Raw genomic sequence first — 26,551 nt, forward strand, 5'->3', positions numbered from 1 at the left:
ATCTATTAGCCATTTACAGGTTAGTGTGAATGGCCTCTGTCTGAGAAATAATCACTAATGGGTGGAAAATACTTAAGAATTCAATGAAAGTACTGCTAAAAGTACCGTGTGAACAGGAAGCTTGTACTGTTAAAAAAGATAAATGTTGACTCTAGCTTTATCTAGGCCTGAATTCACTGCCTCATTCTTCTCCCCCGTCCTCGCAGCAATGAAGAAGACCTTTCCTTCTCTAGTTTTACATGTTCTTTAACACATACAGTAATTATATGCCATAATTCTGACAATGAGATAACTCCATTTCTCTCTCACATAATTGCATGAATGTGAACTCTTTATAATTACTGTATTTAATTAGAAAATGAGGAGATGCAACTAATGCAGCTAATGAGAACAGGTGATAAAAACAACTGCGAACATTCAAATTTACTTTTATCATAAAATTCATTCAGATTAAGCCCTAGTGAACCACATAAATTTTTTGTAAACGTCATTGGTACCAGATTAAATGAATACATTACCACAGTGATTCATATTTATGGAAGACTTAGAATAAGAATAACATCATCTTTCCTATAAACTTAAGCTTAATTAATGTCTTTGGCCTGTTCAATTTAGAGAGTTTACTTATGGGTCACAATGTTAATTACTAATGTATTTAAAAAATAATAATAATATGCAATCTCTTTTCCAAAGGGACCTTACCTGGAAGCCAAAATAGACACAGGGGAGAAAAAAAGTAGAATTGTTCTAAGGGCAAAGGTTTAAATAAGTCTTTTGGACTTTGGTCTCTCTGCCCCACATAAGCCCCTACATAGAGAGGGGGAGATACAGTCATTTTAAATCACAAGCTGTTCATAAAAGATGGGGTCTGTGAAAAGAAACCTGCTGGCTCTGTAGACCTTTGTGTGTGAAAGGTAAATAGGCCTGCAGGTTAAGCCACATTTGGTAATAAAGGACCACAAAGATTAGTTATTCAGCCTAACAGAGTAATTATAAGAATAAGGTAAACTAAGATGGAGAGGTAAAGACAAAGTGGCCAGACCAGCTAGCAAAAGACATCTTGCTAATTTGTCTCACTTCTATGATGTAGTATCAGCTTATAGATAACTCCTCCATTTTCAGTGCAATTGCTTAACTTGCCTAGTAAGGCAAGTTATTTATGAGGTTCACATAAAGGCCTGCATGTGTTTAGTCTGTGTGCAGGTGACCTGGACAGGAATAGCAATGCGCGGGATTAAGAGTTGATCAATGAACTGAATTAAGTTGGTAAGATTAAAAAACTTGGTAAGTATGAAATGCTTAGAATAGTGTCCTGCACGCAGTAAGGCTTCTTAAAATAAATGAGGGTGTAACGCAGGCCCCACACCAGGCATGGCAAACAGGCCATTCAGAGAAAACAAGAGTCACTGGCATAAGTGACTGAGAGCAACAACAGTGCCCGCCCCCTAAATTGTAAGGTCGAATGTATGTATCATTACTGACAAAAGGCCTAAAATGACCATCTCATTAATGAGAAATGCTGTCTTTTTAAATCTTTGTATCGTCAGAACATAATACAAATGCTTGGAACATAGCAGAAATTCAGTGAAAAATTTGCACAGTGAAAAGTGAATGAGTAGATGAATGTTACATATGTATTTTTTTTCTTGTGGATATGTATTCATTCAAAAAAATTTGAGCTTTCAAAGGACATCGCCTTATTTTAACCACAGTATCACTGAGCTATTTTTTAACCTTCATATTTGTTTTAGGTCTGAAGAAATTTTTGTAGTGTTAGGAGTTCCATTGTCTAACCTCGCCCCTGTCCCTGCTAAACTTACTGGTAATGTTATATTTCACAAATAAGAAAGTAGATATTTCCATGAAAATTTATTTCCATGGGTAAGCAAAGAACTCAGATAAGTTTTGCATACAGTGAGTCAAAAACAATTATTTCTGACAGTAGCAGGCTCTGTCACTTTACCTTTGAGATGTGGCCATAATTTGACTGCTTTGCACCACTTCCTCTGGCTCACACTAGCTCAGGTCTCCATTCATCACAGGGACAATTGCAGTGGTCTCCTACATGGCGTCCCACTGCCACATTTGCCCCCATTGTGTCCTTTCTTAACATAGCAGCCGGAGTTGCTTGCTAAACTATAAACCAGATCATGAACTTCCTCTGCTCAAAACATTTGTATCAGTTGGCATCCAACCAGGAAACAAGAATTACTCTAGAGATTTCAGAGAGGGGCATATATTATAGGGAGCTGATTACAAGGATTAGTAACTGGAGTAAAAATACTTCCACCCTGAGGCTGGAGGAACTGAAGAGAGATGGTATTACATGGAATTCACAGTCTGAAGTGACTACTGTTGGAACCCAGCTGCCTGCAGCTTCTGTTACTGCAGTGCAGCTGCCGGGAAAGGTTGCCAGGACCCAAGAAAGTTTGTCCTCCTCCAGCCCTGCCACTGGGCAGCACCAGACAGGAAGCCAGGCTAGGGAGTCTGGGGAGTGTAGTCTGCGGGTCTTCTGCCCCAGGCAGACAGGCCACACACACACAAGCACACATGCACGCTCACATACACATGCACACATGTGTTTCTGTCTTACCTCATTCCCTACAACACACCTACTGTACACCAGAGACTTTGGTTCCTTTGTTGTGCTTCAAACAGGACAGTTCTCCTTCTTAAGTCTAGTACTTTGTGTCCTCTGCCTGAAAAATGTTACCCCAGGTATTGGCACAACGTACTCCCTTATCTCCCATATACCTTTATTTAAAGGGTTTCTCAATGACACCTCCCTGGAAAATAATTTAAAATTTTAGCCCTCCCAACTCGCAATCCTGCCATTGTGTTGTTTTTCACCAGCGCCTTCTCCCTTTCTAACTCTCTATATGTAATGTATAGTTTTCGCATATATAAATATACTTTACATTATGTATTTGTTGTTTTCTGTAACTAGGTTTTATTTTATATTTATTATATTTTGTATTTATTTGCATATGTTTATGACTATACATATATATGTATAGTTAGCTGTCATATTTCCCTGCTAAAATGTAAATTCCATAGGAGTCAGGATCTTATCTGTTTTGTCCAGTGATATAACCCCTAGTACTCAACCTGTACTTGCTAACTGAATAAATAAGTGTAATCGTCGGTAGATATATTTGTTTCAGGATGGAAACATTAAACATTCTTAAGAGAATGGAGAAAGGAAAGGACACCAGTGTTGCTCACATCTCTTCCTGTGGGGAGCTGCCCAATTCTACTCAGCCTAGGTTAGGTGTCTTCTGTGTGCCTCAACCTGGTTGCTAGTTCCCTGTCCCAGAACCTGTCACTTGATGCTGTCATTTTCTGCTTATACTTCTGACTCTTCCACTGACTGTTAAGTGCCACTAGGTACCTGCTGTACCCAGTAGGGTGTCGGCATGTCCTTCATGCAGTTTCCAAGCAGCATTTGTTTTTCTAAGTTCCCTGTCAAAAAGCAGGTGAATATACTTCAAGGCTTCTCAGCATCATTCCTACCTCTGATATCCTGGAATGATATAAGAGTGAATAACTGAGAAAACAACAGGAGAGACAGGAGATAGTTCAGCAAAGAAAGTGAGTAATAATTTTGTAGTTCTGGCTAAGGAGACTATTGCCAAAATCATCATGACTTTGAAAAATATTTTAATCTTTTTATTAGAAGTATTTATATCGCCTGAAAAGCATTCCACTATTGTATCATTTTAATAGCTAATTATTAGAGAATAACAAAACCTTGAAAAAAATTATTGCTATGAAAATTAAAATTATTATTATAGAAAAGTAATTTATCTCAGTAGCTAACACATTGTACAGTATTATTCTCAAGGGCGATGGGGAGTGCATGTTAGTGCTCCAAAAGTTCATTTGCAAATATTTTTTCTAGTTTTATAACCAACATTAAGTGGAAAGAGTTATTTCTGTTATATGTATTCATTAAAAGTAGAAACATAAATTTTTAGCTGAATTGCTAAAATTCAGCTTTGGCTAGCTTTTCTTTTAGTGATTACCAATAGATACTTATAAAACATCCACTGTCTTTTATGAAAAGATTGTAGCTGTACTTTAGCTTAAAATAGATTTATTTGTTTAGTAATAATTCAGGAACTGAAAGAAGTCATATCATACACGTACTTCAGCACCAAATTTGTCATAAATAGCTTTGACTTGGCTTATAACCTCAGCAGTTCAAAGGCATGCAAAAATGTCTTATCTCATCTCATCCTAAGAAGCAGTATTATGCACTGCCTGCATTCATATTACCCAAGTATGTCACACAGGAGAAATTCAGGATTTTTAAAGAAAGGCCTCCTCAACTTGCCTATCTTCAGCTTTATTTTCAGTGCATTTGACACTGGGTACCCTTTATGCTTTTGCTTAATTAAAAATTCAATTTGACCAATAATGATTTGAAAGGAATTCTAAGCAACAAGAATTCAGTTCATCAGAAACCTGCCTTTTGTATTCCTTTCTCCTTGCATAATTGCAAAATAACTTCCAACCAGAAAATAACTTCAACTTGCTGCCTGAAGTGTACATTTATTTGTTCACTAGCATGCACAAGAAGAAAACTAAATGAGATACACACACTTGTTCCTGGAAGGGTAATTTCTGAACCATTTTCAAAACAGATTCTAATTCATAAATGACTGACACTTAGACCCACACAGAGACTTTAGCTGCCTCACAAAATGCCATTCAGTAATTGAGTTTTGCCAGCGGAGGAAGCTATCACAGCTTCTGCAGCTTTCTTGTTGGGAGAGGGAGAAGGAGAAGGAAAGAGAAGAGGAGGAGGAGCCAGTTTATTAGGATTAACTTTGGAGAGTGTGTGATAAAATCAGACACAGGAAGCCACCAGCTATTGATTGCAAATCTGACAAGGTTGCAGGCCATTCTCGTTGCATGCAGGGCACCGTAGGGCCCGATAGGACTCCTTAAATCTGTTGGCCAGCATCGAAAACTTGCTGCCGTGGCACAGAGAGCAGGTGGCACTGCCCGACCCTCGGCAGTGAAAACAGTTGTCCTCAGGAATCTCCCCTTCCTGCAAGAGACAGGTCAGGGTTTAGTTACATTTGTTCATATGCAGGTCAAAATAGCCCTGAGCTGCCTCCCAGGCTGGGATAGAATTAGATGAAAATGCTTCCCACAAATGCCAATAAGGGAACTGGCCAGAGGCATGGAATATTCATAGCAATTATATCAGTGGACTTCCCTGATGGAGAGCTCTACATTAAGAGCCCCTCCTACTGTGTCTTGCATCTCTGGATTTGCCATTCTTCCTCACCCTTGTCACTTGCTGTTTCTGGATGCTGAATGAGGGTTAGGACTTCATTTTCCTCATTGCCAAATACTAACAGCAAACACTTGTTAGCTTGCACAGGGGCTGCCAGGCCTGTTCTAAGAGCTGTCTCTATGTCAACCCATCTAATCCTCACATCATCCCAGGAGGTAGACAGGGATCTATCATCCCTGTGTTACACATAAGAATACAAGATAATGAGGAGTTGAGTTCTTTGCCAGAGGTCACATGGCTTACAAGAGGAGGCAGGCTTTGCACTCCAAAAGTTGAGCACTGGAGTTCCTGTTTCTAATGACTATGTGCCCAGCCCTTCATTGTAGTGGTCTAACGGTCATCACTGAAGAAAAATTATTCTGTGTCACTGAGGGAGCACATGGATGAATGAATCAATGTCATAGTCCTTAGGACCCTGGCTCTGACTTCTTGCAGCACTCCATCATCTTTGAGAACTATGCTCAGCCCCAGTGACTAAGAGCTCTATGTTGGAGGTCTGGCCTGGGTTTGAGGTCTGCCTCTGACATCAGCTGTACCTTGGATGTGTCCCTTACCATTTCCAGAACCTAATTTCTTTACCTGTGAAATGGGAATGATAATACTTACCTCCTTGGGTAGTTGGAATACTAAGAGAGAGAATATGTTAATACCATAATATAACATTTAGCAGATTATAGATTCTCTGTGAAAGTTAAATCTTGCTACTAAGTCTCCAATCCTCAACCCCTACCTTCCAGAAAATGTCCCTTAATTACTGTTGTGTTCTTCCCTTAAATAGCTCAGGGAAATTTAGCAATCTTTGTGATTCTGTGCAAAGGCTTTGCATAGACCATGAGCCTTCCAAGACAGAAGGAACCCCAGGAAGTCAGATCAGGTGTATCCAGCATGAAGTTCTGTCCATTTTGACTTTGAAACATCTCTCAAATCCATCCAGTTTTCTCCATCCTGTTCCCACAATCCTAGTCCAGATGACCACAACTCAGGTATAAATTCATCATGCACCCTGGCTCTGTTCTTGTGGAATATTCTCTCCATTCATGTCAATCTCATCAAGCAGCCTACAGCTGTAATTGCCACATAGAAACCATTCAAGAAACCCTTTAATGAACATTTGCCCTCCAGATAAAACTTTAGTTTAAAATCAAATCTTAGCTGATTTAAATGTTTAGTTACTTCTTTCATGAGGTTCTTGTCCTCTGGTTTCTCTACCACTAGTTTCCAGCTGGAAAGAGACCTTTGCCCACTCCCAACTCAGCCAACTCCTGCTTGTTCTCAGACATCAGCTTAGCAGCAGTAGCTCCAAAAGCCTTGCTCACCCACACTTCTGGATATGAAACACTGGTCTCTTACTCCACTGACAGTTGCCTACAAGACAGGAAGCTCTCTGGGCTAGTCCTTTTCACCATCACTCACTGGGCACCTAATGCAGTGCCTGGCTCTGCTGTTCACATATTTGCCAAATGAACAAACAGAACAATGATGTAAGGAGGACCCTTCCTGTCCTTAAATTCTAGGAACTAACTCCAGCTGCAGTCCACTGGGTCACTCCACCCAGATAACAAAGCTGGTTTTTGTTTTTGTTTTTTTTTAAGCAACCTAAAACTAAAAATAATCTCTAAAAAGGGAGGTATGAGTTCTGATAATAACTCCATCATGCTGCATAGTACCTAAGAAGATAACAATTTTTTTATTCTGAATTTAGGGAATGGAGGTGACTACCCAATGAATAAAAATCCAAATGAGGTCTGTGTATTCTCTTGTTAATATTTTATTGATTATGGCATGTGGAGAAATTTTGTTTTTTCCCTTAAAGGGATTAAAAATAAATAATTAGCTCAAATATTCTTCAAGCAAATTGTCATGGTTCATGTTTTGGTCAAACCCACCATTTCTTATGTTTTGTAATTGATCCAGTGATGTTTCTTTGCTGTAAGTCAACCTTATAAAAAAAGTACAATAATACTATGCATGTGATCCAAAATTCATTTGTATAGGATGTCAGGTCAGACATTGAAAGATTAATGAAATCACCTCATAAACTTACTATAAAAACAATAACAAATTATCAAACTTAACCTAATGTCATATGGATATATGATGCATTATTAGAGGTTTAACCTTTCCCTGGTTGTCATCCTTCTTCCAACCACCCTGTGTTTTAACCCGCTGTGCCACCAGAGAGGGCCCTCAACGTGCTCTTTTTTTTTTTTTAAAGATTTATTTATTTATACATACAGAACTGGGGTACAGGCCAGAGGAGCAGGGGTGGTGAGAGGCTTCACCAGAGACAGAGTGGGGAGCAGAACAGGCAGATCAATGAAGTACACTGCTGAGGGGAGCAGCGGGCGGGTCAGGAGAGGTCTGCCACGCCATGTGGTCACCTCCGGGGCAGGCGGGAATCGAACTCATGTGGAAGCGGCTTTAGATTCTCAGTGCAGCGCTTTAACCCGCTGCGCCACCAGGGAGGGCCTCAACGTGCTCTTTTTAACTGTTAAATTAATTCAGCAAGTATTGAGTCTCTATACAAGACATGCATAATAACCTTTTGTCTTCCACCCTCAGTATTTTTTTAATTTATTCTCAACAAAAAATAAATAGTAAGAGGACATAGGACAGTTACATAGCATTTAGTTTAGGTTCTAGAACCTGACAGACCTACCTAAACCATTTCATATTAGCCATGATCAACAAAAATGAATCTTTCCAAGTTGAATTCATTACAGACATAAAGGGCTTATATAGTTTTGGAGATGCTAACCAGCACTAACCTAGAGATTTGACAGAGTAATTGATGTTGGGTGGACCTGGGTTTGACTACAAGCTCTGGTAACCTCTATCAACTTAACTAATCTGATCCTTAGTTTCTCAGCTTTAGAATCAGGCTACTAATAATACCCACCTCACCAAGGTCTTGTAGAATGAAAGGAAAGCTCTGAGCATGATGCCTGATGATCGTAAGCCCTCAGTAAATAGCAGCTATTATTATTATTACTATTATTTCAAAGGCAAGCCCACATGAAATGTAAAGAAGCCCAGATGATTCATGGTATCAAATCCCCTAAATGCAAGGTCAATTTCTCTCCCTCCCTGTTTTACTGTGGCTCAGTTCAATTATTCCTCTCCTTTCCTTTTACCGTTCACACAGAGGTTTGAGTGTGACTGGCTTTTAGCTTTGCCCTGCTCTTTCATCAAGGTCCCTACCGCTTCCCTGTTAATACAATAGAACAAACAGTCTCTGAGTCAGGAGGGGCTCCTTGATGATCTTTGACCCTCTCTTTTGGAATAAAACTTGTCTGCACATCAACTGCATGAAGTATTGGGTAGACAAATAACAACTTAAAACAAAGCTTAAACGACAGGCAAGTGAACTATTACCTTTCATGACAACTTTCTGTTGCATACCTCTGGCCTAGTCTGGCATTACAGCTGAAAAACACAAATCTCTCCAAATTGGATTTAAAGGTAATTGTCATATCAGACCTGCTAGTTTTTCTTCAGGCCTGCAGTGTGATGTGAACTGCAGTTTATCATTACTGGCCCACTTCTAAAAATACATTCTCTTGCAAGTTACAATGCAGTATGGAAAAGAACAGAACCAATGAATTTCAAAGTAGGAATTTTGTCTGCCTGCTGCTGTGGTAGGTTCTGAATAGTGGTATGTAAAAAGCAAGAGAAGACAGAAATAATACATCTTACCATCTGATCCCAAATTATAAAATTCTTTCCACCAACAGTCAACTAATAATTACTGAACATCTATTTTTTTGACAGTTGATTTATTTCTTAAATATGTTCGAATGATTATTAAACCTAACATAAATATGGCCCCTGCTTCCCTCATGGAAACTAGTCCTAGTGGGTGAAAGCAAATATTGACCAAATAATCACACAGATACATGTAAGTTTTCAACTGTGAGAGGGTTGTGAATTGCCATAACTGGTCTGTCCCATGGATATTTATTCTCAAGGAAAGCAAGGAAATCTCCCCTAGAGATTTGATGCTTCTACTGAGATCCCAGCATCTGAGGGCAGGGTGGTGGGGACTACAGACAATCTTCTAAAGAGAAGGAATTTGCCTTTAGTAAAGAAGAGCAAAGAAATACGAGCGGTAGCTAAATATGTGTGGGACAGAGAGAATGAGGAGAAATGCAGCTCAAGAGCCAGCAGTGACCAGGTAACAGAGTGCTTTCTAGAACAGATGAGGAATTTGGGTTTTATTCCAGGCTAAGAGAGGCCATGTAAAATTTTATGTAAGGCAAACTGATGATGAAATGGTAGCATGATTAATTTTCATTTCAAAAATAGCTTAATGAAGGTGAGATTAGGCTGGAGACAGGAGTGGTTTTGAGCAGGACTTTAAGGGTCTTTCGCTGCAATCTAGTCATGGCCTTCTGATTTCTATGCCCTAAACCTGCCCAGGGCAGGTCATCGTTAAAGTATAAGGAAGCCTCTAGCCCATTATGTCATGCTATTTATTACACAGAAAGCTTCAAGTCCCAAAAAAGTGGAATCTGAAGTGAAAGAACATTCATTTCTATGACTGCCCAAGATTTTACTCTCTCAGCTTAAATTCATCAAAATTGCCTTCCTACATTTAAGCCTACTCTCTGAACTAATCAATTGCATCACTCTACCCTCTTTGAGCTTATCTGAGCAGTGGTTTCCAAGGCAAGATTGTACACTGCTGAGAGATGTGAAGCAAAAATACATTCAAAGTATTTATAAAGTAGGTAAGATATAAGACTTTAAAAATATTTTCAAAAGAAATTCTCATACTAATTTTTAGTAAACTAGTTGACATGGATAATTCATAAAGACAGGCAGTCCCTAGACAAATGTGGTATCCAAGGGTCCCTGGAATAAGTGTGATGTAAGTGAATCCATTTTACATAAAGTGACTGGTGTACAGCTCATTACATCACTTTCAGCATATTGCAACATATCAAAGTTTACTTATGCCAAGTCTAATGGATTTATAAGTGATATTGCTTAGCTTTAAGCATCTCTAAAAAATCTAATGACATGGCTTTACAAGTTTCTTTCTTCAAAGAAACTAGACTGAGAAACAACAAAAGAACTACCAAACCCATAGGAAAAGAACAGAGATGATTTTTTCCATCTTTCAAGAAAGATGGTCAGAAGCCACATTGCTAACTGCATACAACTGAGTACTTAATCAGATCTCAAAAGAAGTCATCCAGAAAAATTTAATGATGCCTACTGGAAATATGATCTTACGACTTATTGCTATCAAGGTACAATTAAAATATAGCTAAGTTTGAAATTCCTTAACATTCTTAACATTTAAATATTGAAAGTATTCATATTCAAAAGCTCTTACAGTTTGCACAACCAAATCATTTGGAGATCCCAGCCCTGGATCAGACAGTGAGTTACTCTGACGTACCTGTGGATACTGGTTATGGGGAAATGTGCTTTCTGTCCCTGGCAGAGGCCCTTCATTCTGGCTTTCTCCATAGATTTCTTCTTTACTCATCAGAGACTCTTCCTCAGCCTCCTCTTCCTTCTGGAGAATTTTTCTCATGAAGTCTCTCTTCTCCATGGGGGTTCGAATGATTTTCAAGTTATTTGTGTAGATGATTATCTTTCCAAAATCTATAATAGGTGGAGACTGGAGAAATGGAAAATGAGCATGGTGACCCAACACTTATCACTGAATACAGGGAAATGGAAGAATAGGCCTTCTATCAGTTAGCACTTATAATCCCAGCAGACCCCAAAGTTATCATTCATTGCCTGGTTTGTCCCCTCTGAAACCCATGAAAAACAACCTCCTTTTCCTGTAGATGGTAATCAAACAAAGCTGAACAATTAATGTTGAAGTAACTAAACAGTAAGAGTTTATAGGCCAGGGTTCAGATCTTCTACTGCTACCACATAGCACAGCAGTTGATGCAAGGCTGGGCACAGTGAGTATTACTAAATGCTAGGGAACATTTTTCTAAATAAATATTTCTCCAAATTTTTGATACATAGACAATAGTATTGAAGTAATACATCAGGCATCTTGCTCAGCATTTTACAAATATTACTTCAGTTTCCCCCAGACATGCCTCTGTTATGCATTCTGCACTTTACAGAGGAGGGGACTTGTCTCAGTGAGGTTAAGTGTGTCTCAAAGTTACAGTCATTCTGGGACTGTGCCTGGGATTCAAACCCTTCTATCTCATTCTGAAGTCCATATTCTTAACACCTGCATCGCACTACTCATAAGATCAGTTTATTTATCTTCATATATCTGTTATACTAGTATATACTTGATTTATTCAAGTATAAACATACATTACTTACATATTCCTTTCTAATTTTTTCCTTATTCAGATAAATGAAAATCTTTTATGCCCACAAATATACTTCTATAGTATAATTGATAGCTGTGTTCCCTTGTATGGGTATACCATGTGTTACTTAATCATTTGCTGAGGAGTAAATAAATTTTCAGTACCACCAGACAACATCTACCTCCCAGGCATGTTTGGGGGAAACTAAAGTAATGTTTGTAAAATGCTGAGCAGAGATGTTTAGAGATTATTTGACCACCAAGAACACTTATTTCTTCCTAGAACTAGGACAGCTTAGAGGGATTGGATTCTACCTTCCACTATAAAACTGAGATTCTGTTACTCACTTGGTCATTTATGGGAGAGTAGTTTACCTCTCAGAACCTCCATTTGCTCATGTAAAAACACACTGATCCAAATAGTTAAACTAGTTATTAAAATTCAAAAATACTTTCATACAGGGCAGTAAGCTGGCAGTGTCCTCAAACTGCTGAGTGCTGGCATGTTACATTACCCTCTCTTCGGAGACCCTAACATCTCCAGGCCCCAAAATTTAGGGGGTTAAATGTTTAAGACCCCAGTTGTCAAGACGGTGCTAATACACTGCAGGTTTCCTGATTGCCTGAGCAACATCCCTTTGACTAAAATGTTTGACTCTCACCCCTGAGACTACTTCTATCAACTTCATGGGGTGGAAGAATACTACAGAGCAACAGAGCAACAGAGCATATACAGAGCAAAAGCTGGAGTACTGTGCAAACGGTGGAGCTGATTACTGCAGTTCTTGAAAACTGTTCCTTAGTGGTGCATGCACAATCATACTATACAACTAAATGTTTCCGCATAAAATATTTTGCCCTGCTTTTATAGACCTGTATAAACCACAGTTAAATAGACTTGTACGTAAAGCCCCTTGTGAATTTGGTCAAAACGTGGCTTGAAACTACTTTAATATGAAGGTTCCCTTCCTTGTAACATCCGTGGAGTTTTCAGAAATTATTGATGAAGCCACAAGCTTCCCCCCCACCCCCACCCCCACCCCAGCCCTATTTTCTCTCCCTCTCTTTAAGGGATCATGTGGCAGCTTCCACTGCCTATTGTTTGATACAAGCTGGGTTCCTATTTCACACTCCTGACTATCAGTTTCTGAACCTCAGAAACTAAAAATGGTGGTACTTTTGTAAGTTTCCATTTCCACTTCCAGTAATAACTGAAGAGGTTCTGTTACTAGGGAACGTTTTTCACATCTAAACCTGGTTTTTTCAAAGCGAAACTCTTGATATATTAAAAAAAAAAAAAAAAAAAAGCCCTGCAGTCACCTGGCCCAAACTTCAGCCTCTAAACTGGTCAGTATCCAATAGACACCAGGATCTCAAATTTATTTTTAATGTACACCAAAGGTAGAGGGTCCCAAGTCACCTTTAAGGTGTGTTTAAGTTTCATTCACCCCAATGGCCAAGTTCTTCCTTGTGCTCAAAGAAACCTCCAGATGTAACTAAAGTTCACGTTATCTGGTTACACCTGGTCCCCTGAGGAACAGCCACTCTGACAGTACAGACAGCCAGGGCGGAGCCAGGAATATGTGTTCCCTCCCATAGTGCCTATGTGGCTGCCGGCTGCCGGTGTGATTGAGCATTCAGAAATACTCAGATGGCAATGGCAGTGTGCCTGAGCAGTGTTGTTACAGTGCCATAAAACCTTACCCCAGCTCTGTGTTTAAATGCAGACCTGCCTTGGTGGTTACTAGAATCTCAATGGCCCTTAGAGACAGGCAGGCCTGACTTTAAATTTTATTCAAGTGTTATGTGACAACTATGTGATATTGAAAATTATTTACCCTGATGAACTTCCATTTTTCAAATTGAAAAACACTTTCTCATAGAATTATTATGAAGCTGAAATGACAAAATATATACATTCATATATTTTTTAATCTTTATATATTTATATATGTAAAGTGGGTATTCAGGAAATTTTACTTCTCTTCCTTTTCTTTCCATTTTTTTAAATGAATGCTATAAACTTCAGTTTAAATTCCTTATAATATTTGATTGTTTCTAACTATTTTATCCATCACATAATTTAAATGTCTACTTTTCTTCAATAAGAGTCTGGTCATTGTCGCAGTAATATATGACATTTACTGAACATATACAGTATGCCAGGCTCAATACTAAATGTTTCTTCCATATTATCTTTTTTAATCACCATAACAATCTAAGTAGATATTTTTATTACCTTATATCACAAGGATGATATTGAAACTCAGTAAGACTTGTTCAAGTTCACCAAATAAATGGATAGAGGGAAATAATAATATCTAGCCTGATGTTACAGAAAATTTGTAAAGGCTATGACCTTGTAAATTCTAAACCAATTAAACCCATATTCAATTCACATCAGTGCACTTGCTTTTAAAAAAATACTATTTTTTGTTGTAGTCAAATATACCTAATGTGATATTTACCATTGTAAACACTTCCAAGTGTATTGCTCAGGGGCTACATATATTAACATTTTGATGTAACCATTACCACTACCCATTTCCAGAAATTTTTCTTATTCCCACAAACTCTCTATCCATTAAACTCCCCCTTTGTTTTCCCCAGACCTTGGTAACTACTTTCTACTTTTTGTGTGTATAATTTATTTGATTAGTCTAGGTTCTTCATGTAAATGGAATCATACAATTGTCATATAATTTGCATAATATCTTCACGTCTTGTATTGTGTGTCAGAATTTCTTTCCTTTTTAAGGCTCAGTAGTATTTTATTGTATGTATATAGGACACTTTGTTTGTCCGTTCATCCGCTGATGAACTTTTGAGTTATTCTCTTTACCTTCAGATATTTATGAACTACTCTGCTGTAAACATTGGTGCACAAATACCTAGTCAAGTTCAGAAGTATTTGGTGTACAAATACCTATTGTGCTTAATGGTACCCCATGTTTCTGAATAGTCAATATTTATAGTGGTTATTTTTTTTTAAAGATTTATTTATTCGTACAGAACTGGGGTACAGGCCAGAGATGCGGAGGGTGAGAGGATTCACGAGAGACAGAGAGGGGAGCAGAACAGGCAGATCGACGAAGTACACTGCTGAGGGGAGCAGCGGGCGGGTCAGGAGAGGTCTGCCACGCCATGTGGTCTCCCCCCGGGGCAGGCTGGGATTGAACTCATGCAGAAGTGGCTTAAGTGCTTTAACCCGCTGCGCCACCAGAGAGGGCCTATAGTGGTTATTTTACAATTGATTTCAATATTTAAAAATCATAACTTCCCAGCTCTCATTTCCTTGTTTTTCACCAGCCAGGTTGACCACATGTTTCTGTGCTACTGAATGAGGTGGAGATGCACGAATCTACCACCCACTCATACTCAGAGGCTGGCAAAGATCTGGATGTGTCACTTGATGGGGCAACAAAGAGGAAAAGGATAAACCAGCCAGGCAGAAACCAAACAATATGGTCGTCAGGGTACTGTGCTCACTCCATCTGTGCCTCACTGTCATGAAGATTCAGTTGTCTGGTTTTAGAGATATGTATGCCTAGTCACTCACTAATATAAATGTCAATTTGACATGTGATATATGAAGGTCAGGGAGTTCAATAATATCTAGCCTGGTGTTACAGAAAATTTGTAAAGGCTATGACCTTGTAAATTCTAAACCAACAAATAGGAACTAGTTAAAGAGATAATATAAGTGCAAAATATAGCCAAGTACCTAAGATATAATGAGCACTCAATAGATGTTAACATTATGGTCATAGTCCCTGAAAAGAAATATTCCGTGGGGCCAAAAGTCTGAGGAATTGGAAGACTTGTGTTCTTATTCTGGCTCTGCAGCTTATTACTCTATGATGATGGACGATTTCTGATCAACTAGGAGTTCAAGTTTCTTCATCTGCAGAATGAGAATCACTGTATTTTGCCTTTCTCTTCAAGGCTTTAATGAAGACCCAATGAAAGCATGTGTGATCATGCTTTGTAAACACAAACCATTCCATTAACAGAAGGGGTTGTTCATTCCAGTCCCTTTTAATATCAAAAAGAAGCCCGGAATTCTTTAATAAATATGGACATGCCCATAATTACACTTTTTCGAATGCCAGCATGACCAATACATTTGTCTGCTATAGATGCATTATCTGTTCCTGTTGGAGATTAACAATAAAAATGATTAGAGTAATTATCTAAATTTCACACTTTAAAGATGAGAACACATCCTGGTGTGCTAGTCATTAATAACCTTGAACATTATATAATTGTATTTGATTTTATTTAAAAGGCATTAATGACCCCATTGGCACAGTGCATATACACATTTCTGTTAGTTTCTGGAAGTCGGTGACATTTTTTAGTTTCTTCTAACTTAAAAGAAAATCACATATGGGCCTTTGATCATCCATGGTACTGGGGAAAAAATAATTGAAATCCCCAGATAAAATATATGTTTCAGTTGAAATATTTGCTCAAACTTCCTCCACATTAACACATCCTCTGGTTGTGTTACTTTTCATCATCTCTTTCCAGGACTCCATCCGCCCAGTGCCCATACTTATGAACAGTGGAAGTCAAAATGGATGAATGATAGATAGATAGATAGGTAAATGAGGAGAGATATAGAAATAAGACATGCATAAACTGCAAGTTGAATTATTGAGTGGAATAAAATGAGCACCTTTAAACATTTAGCTTTTTCAGGAAATAAAACAACTTGTTGCATCATTTTCTAACACAGCAGTCTGGCAATTTAAAAACCACTGTATCTCTATTTAATTAGCTTACTAAGATAACTGAGCCAAAAGCCCCACTGCAATTTTTACTCCAGGTAAAATTTGAATACTATGGATGCTTATTGCACTTTCCAGTAAGTAGTTAACAAGCATGTTATTTTTGTCCCAGCTATCTATTCTAGTAGTGACAACCCATTTGTTGCACCTATAGCTCTGGTTGCTACCAGGGAGCATGATGAGCAAGACACAAATTTGAAACATGTAGGGAGTTCTCTAAATACATCTTAGCATGTAAAGCTTCCACACCATGCACAATACCAACCTTATGGTCATTCGCCTTGTAATCGTTGAAGAAAGACTGGCTGCCCGCCAAAGTATAAGCATTGCCCTCTCTAAACACGCTGATCCTCTGAGCAGTCAGCTTAGGGGAGTATGGCCGGGTCTTGGGGGCTTCCCCAGACCCGTAAACACCATCCATTGGTTCAAGGGACTCTTGGAGAAAACTGTGAGGATATTCCTCCTTAGGCGACTCTAACTCCTGCCCATCCTCAAAGACCTGCTTCAACACTCGGCCACTATAGGAGGAAGAGATTTTAAATCGTACTTTCCGGGGTTTGCCATCGCTCTTCTGGTTCAGCTTCTTCTCTGGGTCCTCCATCAGCAGCAATTTCACCTTATGGTTTCCAGGATTTCGTGTCGCCAGTAGAACTTGGGACTTGGAGAAAAAGGCATTTTATTTTCTTTCCTCCTGCATATAATTAATTCAAGTCCATGATGGGGTATGGCTCAGTTTACAGCAACTGACACCCACACATTAAATATTGATAAACCCCCATGCAAAGACAGGTGATTGTGGGTTTATAGAGTGGTTAGAGCATAAGTCAAGATTGCCCTCTGAATCCTGATCTCACTCATAACTTACCCCTAACCCTGGCTTTTCATAATCTGGACATGAGTGTGTTTATTTATACTAAACTGGTAGCAATTCAGTAGGACCCGTTCTGAGTTATCAAGTGTCTTAGTCTTACCCACAGGTATGATTGCTGATCATTTCATAGTGCCAGAGATTTTTACATGCATTCTCTTAATTTATTCTCACAATAACCTTACAGTGAAATTACTATCCATGTTTTACAGAAGGGGAAGTAGGGGTCAGAGCAGTTTCCCCATTTGTCTATTACATCCAAGCAACAGAACAGAAATTCAAATTCAGTCCTCTCTGACTCCAAAACCCATCACCAGACCATCAGTTCTCAAAGTGTGTATCATGGAACTCCACATGGAAGGCGGCAGAGATCCTGGATGCTGGGTCTTCTACACCTGTGTTAAGCAGGGCAGCTTCACTTTATAACTGGAACATATAACAGTTTATTTTTACATCATTTTGTACATTTTTTTTCTCTCAATTGTAATCCCCACGGGTTTCCCATCACAAAGTCACCTGTGTGCCATCACCATAGTCCCGTGCACTTCCCTCCCCACCCCCCATTCTATTTTTTTAAGATTTATTTATTTATTTATTTTTATGCATACAGAATTGGGGTACAGGCCAGAGGTACAGGAGGGTGAGAGGATTCGCCAGAGACAGAGTGGGAAGCAGAACAGGATAACTGACAAAGTACACTGCTGAGGGGACCAGTGGGTCAGGAGAGGTCTGCTGAGCCATGTGGGTCACTTCCAGGGAAAGGACTGAACTCATGCTGAAGTGGTTTTAGCTTCTTAGTGCTGTGCTTTAACCAGCTGCACCACCAGGGAGGACCTAAGTATTCTATTTTTAAGATTTCACTTACAAACACAGCAGTTATCCTCACTACCTGTTGTAGACAGCACCTAGTAATATCCAACACTAAAATAGTGACTGGAATGAATGTCAGAGTAGCCACAAATGTAGGGTTTGAGAGTAACAGTCCTGCAGTCCAGTTTAGAAAGCAGACTGAGTGCATTAGATATAACAGATTCCTGCTTAAGGTGAACACTGTCTGCTGGTGACTCCCTGAATAGTTCTGCTGGGAAGACAGTGGTCCCTAAGAAGACAAGGACTGGAGAAAAATCTTGTAAATGAAAGGTACCTTGGGTTAGATCTAAAAGGAGTTGGATTGGAAGACAGTAGGGGGTAAATCTTTCTCCTTATTTTCAAAATGACATCACGATCTACTTTGTTGGCCCACTGACCTTTCTTCTATTCCCGCAGCCATTCCTTTGGATTCTATCACCACTACCTTGTTTAATCTACCTCCACCACCCCGACCCTCAGTCAAGCATTCACAGTTCTGTTGTCAAAATCGCAGCAGTCTCCTCATCCCATGTGTATTCTGGATTTTCTTCGGGGGCAGAATTTTATTCTATCCCTGTTGGGTGTCATTTGCTAGACTTGATTTTTATTTGTATTGTAGGGTGGTATGGAGATTATGTCTTGATGAAAGACTTGTGCAATTATTGCAAATTGAGTATGCAATTTGTGTACTGTTCACATCTCATATTTCCAGTCAGAGTAGGGTTTATAATTTAAATATATCTTTCCAATCTCATGCATTACTATGCAGACTGTGTGTGTAAGAAATGCAGCCCTTCATGTCTTTTCAAAATACTGTTTCAGTACAATATTATTAGAGTTATTGATTATATGTAGAAAGTTCTAAGACATCATGGGTTTTTCTTTTTTAAAAAGAGTGAACTAGGGAAATGCACGGGACTATGGTGGTGGCACAGGGGTGATTTGGTGATGGGAAACCCGTGGGGATTACAATTGAGATGAAAAAAAAATGTGCAAAATGATGTAAAAATAAACTTTTTAATAAAAAAATAAATAAACAAACAAACAAACAAACAAACAAATAAATAAATAAATAAATAAATAAATAAGTGAAGGGAATAAAAAAAAAAAAAGTGAACTAGGGCCCTCCCTGGTGGTGCAACAGGTTAAAGCGCAGCACTCAATGCCAGTCACAGCTGCTTCAGCACAAGTTCAATCCTTTGCCAGGGAGCTGACCCACATGGCGTGGCAGACCTCTCCTGTCTCACCTGCTGCTCCCCTCAGCAGTGTACTTCATCAATCTGCCTGTTCTGCTCCCTACTCTGTCTCTGTTGAATCCTCTCACCTACCCTGCTCCTCTGACCTGTGCCCCAGTTCTGTATGCATAACTAGATAAATGTTTTTTTTAAAAAGTGAAACAAAACTAAATTTATATCCTTCCCTGATCCATTAGCAGACAACATAGAAATTTCCAAGGTATTTAATGACACCGTTTTTTTTTTTTTTTTTTTAAATAATATAACAGTTTGGCCCTCCCTGGTCGCGCAGCGGGTTAAAGCACAGCACTAAGAAGCTAAAGCCACTTCCGCATGAGTTCGATCCCCACCTGCCCCGGAGGTGACCACATGGTGTGGCAGACCTCTCTTGACACGCCCGCTGCTCCCTCAGCAGTGTATTTCGTCGATCTGCCTGTTCTGCTCCCCACTCTGTCCCTGGTGAATCCTCTCACCCTCTGCATCTGTGGCCTGTACCGCAGTTCTGTATGAATAAATAAATAAATCTTAAAATAATAATAATAATATACAGTTTGTTTTTACATCATTTTGTACATTTTTTTTTCATCTCAATTGTAATCCCCCTGGGTTTCCATCACCGAGTCACCCGTGTGCATTTTTTTTAATTTTTCAAGGTTATCTAAGCTCCTTCAACAGTGGGATTTTCCTCATGGATCTAGATGGCATGGAACACAGTCTGGTGGCTTGTCACTCTTCTCTCTCCCCACATTGCACGACAACTGTCAAGGAGTCCAGTCCATCCAGAAAATGCAATCAAAGGCTTCTGACTAGAAGGTAAGGCTTTTCCTCTCATACCATCATTTCCCACATTATGCCTGCACAACTAATAGCTATTTCTTGGATGGAAAAGCCTAGTAAAAAAAAGTGTGGGTAATGCTGGATTACACTATGAACTGGTGTCTTCTCAGAATGTTAAATACGTTTAGTGTACTTTGCTGATCTCCACTGAGGTATGTACTATTTCCAAAATATAGTATCTACAAAATACTTTTTATTATTGGAATTCTGTTTCTTGGGACTGGTGTCCTGAAAAAAATAGTCTGAGAAATGCTATATAAGATGTTTTGCAGCTTAAAGATTCTCCCCACATTACACTTTCTCCTTCTCCATAATAAGGAACAATGTCTATTTCTTGGCCATTTCTTATATAAGAAAGAGGGATTTCATCAATGGGAAAACTGGAAACTGAAATTCAGAAAAGCTGTTATCTGCTCAGGGGCCCACAGCCAAAAAATGTCAATCACTGGTCTCATCCAGTGGGAACACAAAGTTCATGCTTCTCATTGTTAATGTTTGTCTCATGTCATCAACTAGACAACTTGGGGGGTGGGGAATAAGTCATTTTTTTAAAAGTGAAACAAAAAGATTCTAACTAGTCTAGTAGTAATCTAAAACCTATAGTAGACTTCTGAATAATGATCAGCAAGGCCTCTCCATGGCTGGCATGTAACTTAGCTACCTGTGCAGCTGCTTCTCTAAGCTCTCAAAGGAGACCCCTCAGTTGGCTTTGAAATTTAACCACCTGCATTATCAGGAAATTACCAGAACAGAGAGATAGGCCATCTTCCTCATGCTTTGAAATGCCTTTTCCTCATCACCTCTGAGTAGGGCTGGCACAAGTCCTTGTCTCACAGGCCAAAACTCCCACGTCAGAATGTAAAGGAAATGTTCCCAGAGGAGTTTGAGTGTAGTGGAAAAACATCCATCCTGCCAGAAACTTCAAGCCAAAATCTGGGACTTTATTAAAAATTTACAATCACTTGAGATTTTTCCACCATTAGGAAGATGCTATACCTGGTACCTCTGGTTTGTCAGCAGAGAACATGCAATTAATTGTAACTCCTCTTCTCTTCTCTTCTCAATTACTCTGCACCCCTATCAGATAGAAAGCACAAAGAGATCTCAAAAGCTGAAAATTGCCCTGAGTTTTCTCTATCCAACCACACTCCAATAAAAATACAATGTAATCCACATATGTATTTTTTCAAGTAGCAACATTTAAAAAGTAAAAAGAAACAAGTGAAATTAATTTTAGTAACATTTACTTGTTCCAATATATCCAAACCTCTATTGTTTCAACATGTAATCCAATAAAATAATTATATTCTTAATATACTCTACATTCTTTTTATCCTTCTAAATCTTCAAATGCCCATACTTAGGACATGTCAATCAATGCACTAAATTTGCAATTAGAAATATTTTATCTGTATTGGGATTTCATAAAATTTACAGTTGTCCACATAGCTTCCCATATCCAAGTTGTTACAATCATTCTTAAACATTTTCTAATAATCAAGTATCAGTTTTAAATTTATATATAAATTTAAATTAAAACTTTTGTTCTTGTCATGTTTTTTATTCCTTAGTCACACTTCAAGGTCCAGTAGCCACTTTTGCCTTGTTAAACAGCCCAACTATTTCAGTATCCCTGTTATTATTACTTCAGAAGTTCTTAATGGAGTCATCAGTGCCCCCTAGAGGGCCATTATTGAAATGTATAGCAATATTTATTTTTTAGTACTGTATTCACTGAATGAACACTGCATAGAGTGATGGAGAGTGAAGAATGCAGACAATATGAAGAGCGGACTTGCACAACAAAAACATTGTTTTATAATTAGCTGAGCCTAGAACCTAGCTGCTTATTTTTGGGTGGGAGTAGGGAGCTTGGCTTTAATTCAGAATTTAATACACAATTTGAAGGACTGAAAATGCATTAAAATGAAGGAAAATGTGTGCTTTGTTTTTTTCAGAGCTTGGCAAAGAGTTCTTTATTGTTTTAGAAAATTACTTCTCACAGCAGCTCCTGTATCAGACAGGATCTCTAACTGTTGTAGTCACAGGGATTCTCCTGAGGTGAACATCTTACAACTTTGCCATATCTTCTAGAGAAATATCAACCATGTATCCGCTATTAAAATATACAGTATTTTATTATCTATTACTTCCCTTTTATTGCTCTTTACATGAAAACACAGGTGTTGCATTGGTTTCTTGAAGCTATGTTTATAGGTGGCCATTTGATTTACTAATCTCATCCAGAATAGTCAAGAAAAGTTATGAATAAGTATTTCTGAAAGCATGCTTTCCCTCTGAGGGACTGATGATTACTGCTCTAGAAAGCCTGGCTATTTCACGCTCATGAAGACTGCCATCTGCAGGAAGGAGAGGGAACTAGCTGAGGCTGCATTTCAGAACATACCAGAAAACAGCTACCTCTGAATGACTTCAGAGCACAGGAAAGGCCAGCTTCAGTTAAACAAATATGTACTGTGCACCTCCTAAAACATTGTGCTAGAAAATAGGTTTTCAGCAACAATTATGATCCTGCTCCCGATTAGCTAACAGTTCAGTGTGGGAAAGTTTGTAGATCTGGGGTGGTGAGGAGCCGGTCAAGTGGCCAAGAATAATCAGCTGGCCAGAGATGTCCACATTCAACAAACCTCCCCACCAGCAACGTGTCCAGATTAGTTTGTTTAGGAAAATGTAACAAAAGTGCTATATTACTTGTGCACATATTTCATTTTTTTAACTTAAAAAATCTTGCAAAAGTAATACCTGAATACAGCTTTGAAGAATAAATTTAAAAATTAGAGAAGTGTAACGAACAGAGCTTCGTCCTTCCTAAAAGTTAACTAGTACAGGCCCTCCCTGGTGGCGCAACGGGTTGAAGCACAGCACTAAGAAGCTAAAGCCACTTCCGCATGAGTTCGATTCCCGCCTGCCCCGGAGGTGACCACATGGCGCGGCAGACCTCTCCTGACCCTCCCGCTGCTCCTCTTAGCAGTGTACTTCATCTATCTGTCTGTTCTGCTCCCCACTCTGTCTCTGGTGAAGCCTCTCGTCTGTACCCCATTCTGCACGCATAAATAAATCTTTAAAAAAAAGAAGTTAACTAGTACAGTAAGTCTAGAAGATGGCATGCATTCCCAGCATTTTACTTCTTTATATGTGTGTCTTCAGATATAAAGAGTTTACTTTTTTAAATATACATGAAGATATACGTACATATTATAATATATGGTTTTTGTGTTTATTAATTTTCTGTTTAAATATATTCACGAATAGCTTTACAACTTTATTTTCTTATTTAAAAATATGTCTTGGATATTTTCCATGTGAATAATATAAATCTCTATGATTGCTTTCAAGATTCCATACAAAATCATTTAAAGATTAATTCACTCATTCCTTTTTAAAAATATTTATTTTCTTTTAAATAAACTATTTGTTTCATTTATTTATGCATACAAGAGGTGGTGGGGGAGGGAGGTGAAATGATTCACCAGAGAAAGAGTGGGAAGCAAAACAGGCAGATTGACTGAAATACACTGCTGAGGGGAGCAGCAGGCTAGGTGGGAGAGGTCTCCAATGGGTACCCTATGGGGGCCAGCTTCCTAGCCATGGGGATCAAGCTCATGTTACAGTGGCTGATGGTAAATAGCTTGATAGTGCTGAGACTTTAACCCTACACCAGCAGGGAGGCCCTAAAATATGTTTATTGATTTATGTGCTTGGAAACACTCTAGGTGTGCTTACCTTCATGGACTTTACACTCTAGTGTAGGGAAGTAGACTGTGCACTCAGTAAAAATGTTAATATATAGTGCATGAAGCCTGCTATGAAAAAAAAAAAAAAACTAGAGCCAGATAAAGGTAATTGAGGGTCCTAAATTCAGAGTAGTGTAGACTAAAATAACGGATAGGGCAGGTCACACAGAGAAACAGGATTGAGCAGAAATGGGAGAAAGCTGTGAGGACACTGTGAGGAAGAGTGTTCCAGACAATGACTGCTGCTTGCCTTTGCAAATGCATAGGCACTGAGGCAGAAATGAAACTAAAACGCTCAAGGAACTGCAAGGGTGCTACTTAGCTGGAAAGAGAAAGAGTGGAAGCAGGAAGCCCAGATGGAAGGTGATTGCAAAAAGCTAAGGAGAGATGATAATCATTTAAGATCAAGGTGACAGCTAAGCCAGTGATAAGAACTGGTGAGATCCTAAATATATTTTGAAGGGAGTGTCAACAGGATTTACTGATGATATTCATGCGTGGAGTGAGTAAAAAGAGGGTTTTATCCTAAGCACCTAGAAGTACAGGGCTGTATTAAGTGAGATGTGCCACAATTGATGTAACCAATACTTTAGGTTATTTCTGGGTTTTCTTTATTACAAATGATCCTACAAAGATTATCCTCTTACATGTATCTTTGTGCACACCTGGTTGGTTTTCCCACTGAACAATTTCACTTGTCTCTCTCTGTTGGAATAAGCTGATCTAATCTAACCAACCAGTGAGTATAGTTGTGTGCCCAGCACATGTAAAGGAATCAGTGCATGAAAGGAAGTTAAACATGAAAAGGTCATATTTTCCCCTTTATGTTTTCCTTCCTGCACCATTCTGTTCTCCAATTAATACTGTCTGTTATAATATTAAAGAACAGCTAACATTTTCAAGCACTTGAAGTGCCAGACACAGCATCATGATTTACAAGCATTATTTCCTTTTCACTCTCATGATCAATACCATGAGGTAATGTCCATTGTATATGAAGGGATAATATGCATTCCCTAAGATCACAGATAAAGGGAATTGAGAGTCCTAAATTCAGAGTAGTGTAGACTAAAAGAATGGATAGGGCAGGCCACACAGAGAAACACGATTGAGCAGAAGTGGGAGAAAGCTGTAAGGACAATGTGAGGAAGAGATAGATGATGAGACCTAGATTTTACATTGGACATTATGACCCACAACCAGCTACCCAATGCAGCTTTTAAATACAGCTAGACTCCTGAAGTATCTCTATGAATTTTTCCTTGAGATAAAATAATTTCAATTCCATCTATATTAAAGATTATGCCTAGTTCCTAACAGGCATTGCAGAGTAATACAGAGGGCACAGGCTTTGGCATCAGTTACTCTGACTGTGTGATCTTGGGTAAATCGCCCAACTTCTTTAAACCTCAAAAAGGTAAGTCAGGACCCTGAGAATATGAAACATAGCATGGATAATTTTGTACAGGGACCTGTGCAACCTCTTGAAAATGTTAGATCCATGCTGGGAAAACTGGACTACCACATGCAAAAGAATGAAATTAGACCACTACCTCACACCATGCACAAAATTCAACTCAGAAATGGGTAAAAGAACTGAACATAAGACCTGAAACCATAAAATGTATAGAAGGAAATATAGATAAAACACTACAAGACATATATCTCAGTAACATTTTTAAAGACTCATCCCCTAAAGCAAAGAAGGAAAAGATAAACAACTGGGGCTACATCAAATTATAAAACTTCTGTACAGTAAAAGAGACATTAACCAAAACAAAGTGACACCCTACTGACTGGGAGAAAATTTTTGTATTTCACAACTGATAAGGGACTGATCACAAAGATAAACAAAGAACTCACATGACTCAAGAAAAACAAAGTAAATAATCCAGTCAAAAAATGGACAGTTGAAACATATGATGCTTCTCCAAAAATGAAATGCAAGTGGCAAACAGCCATATGAAAAAATGTTCCACAGCCCTCATAATCAATAAGATACCACCTAACACCAGTAAGAATAGCACATATTAAAAACAACAATGTTGGTGAGGTTGTGGCAAAGAAGGAACTCTCCTACACTGCTGGTGGGAGTGAAAACTTGTCCAACCACTATGGAAAGCTGTGTGGAGATTCCTCAGACTACTAAAGATGGAGCTGCCATTTGATACGGCAGCTCCACTCCTAGGGATCTTCCCACAGGACACAAAACATTAAATCAAAAGGACACCTGCACCACTATGTTTATTGCAGTACTGTTTATAATAGGAACAACACGCAAACAACCCAAATCCCCAAAAAATATATTACTGGATCAGGACGATGTGGTACATATACACAATGGAATACTGTTCAGAAAAAAAAAGAAAGAAAGAAAAGATAACCTAAGGCCATTCATGGCAACATGGATGGGGTTGGACAAGATTATGCTCAGTGAAATACATTAGAAAGAAAAAAGAAAAATATGGGATGGTTTCACTTATAGGAGAAATATAAGGAAACCAAATAAGGGGGTCAGGGGGAAAATTATATAACAATTAAAACAAATACAACAAAACTAAACAAATAGTAACCAGATAACTGTAAATCGGAGACATTCTACAGA

General features: G+C 38.7%; 1 protein-coding gene across 1 annotated transcript; it reads right to left on the reverse strand.

Annotated features, from left to right (window-relative positions):
• Positions 1-4,873: 4,873 nt before the first annotated feature.
• Positions 4,874-17,003, reverse strand: GRXCR2 (glutaredoxin, cysteine rich 2). Its single transcript, XM_004686842.1, has 3 exons — positions 16,668-17,003; positions 10,716-10,940; positions 4,874-5,056 (listed from the first exon to the last, which is right to left on the reverse strand). Exons 1-3 carry the CDS (start codon positions 17,001-17,003, stop codon positions 4,874-4,876), a joined length of 744 nt encoding a protein of 247 aa, XP_004686899.1.
• Between the last annotated feature and the right edge of the window lie 9,548 nt (positions 17,004-26,551).

This window comes from Condylura cristata, unplaced genomic scaffold (assembly GCF_000260355.1).
Source record: "Condylura cristata isolate star-nosed mole 26May11 unplaced genomic scaffold, ConCri1.0 scaffold00021, whole genome shotgun sequence".
In the NCBI taxonomy this organism is placed as follows: Eukaryota; Metazoa; Chordata; class Mammalia; order Eulipotyphla; family Talpidae; genus Condylura; species Condylura cristata.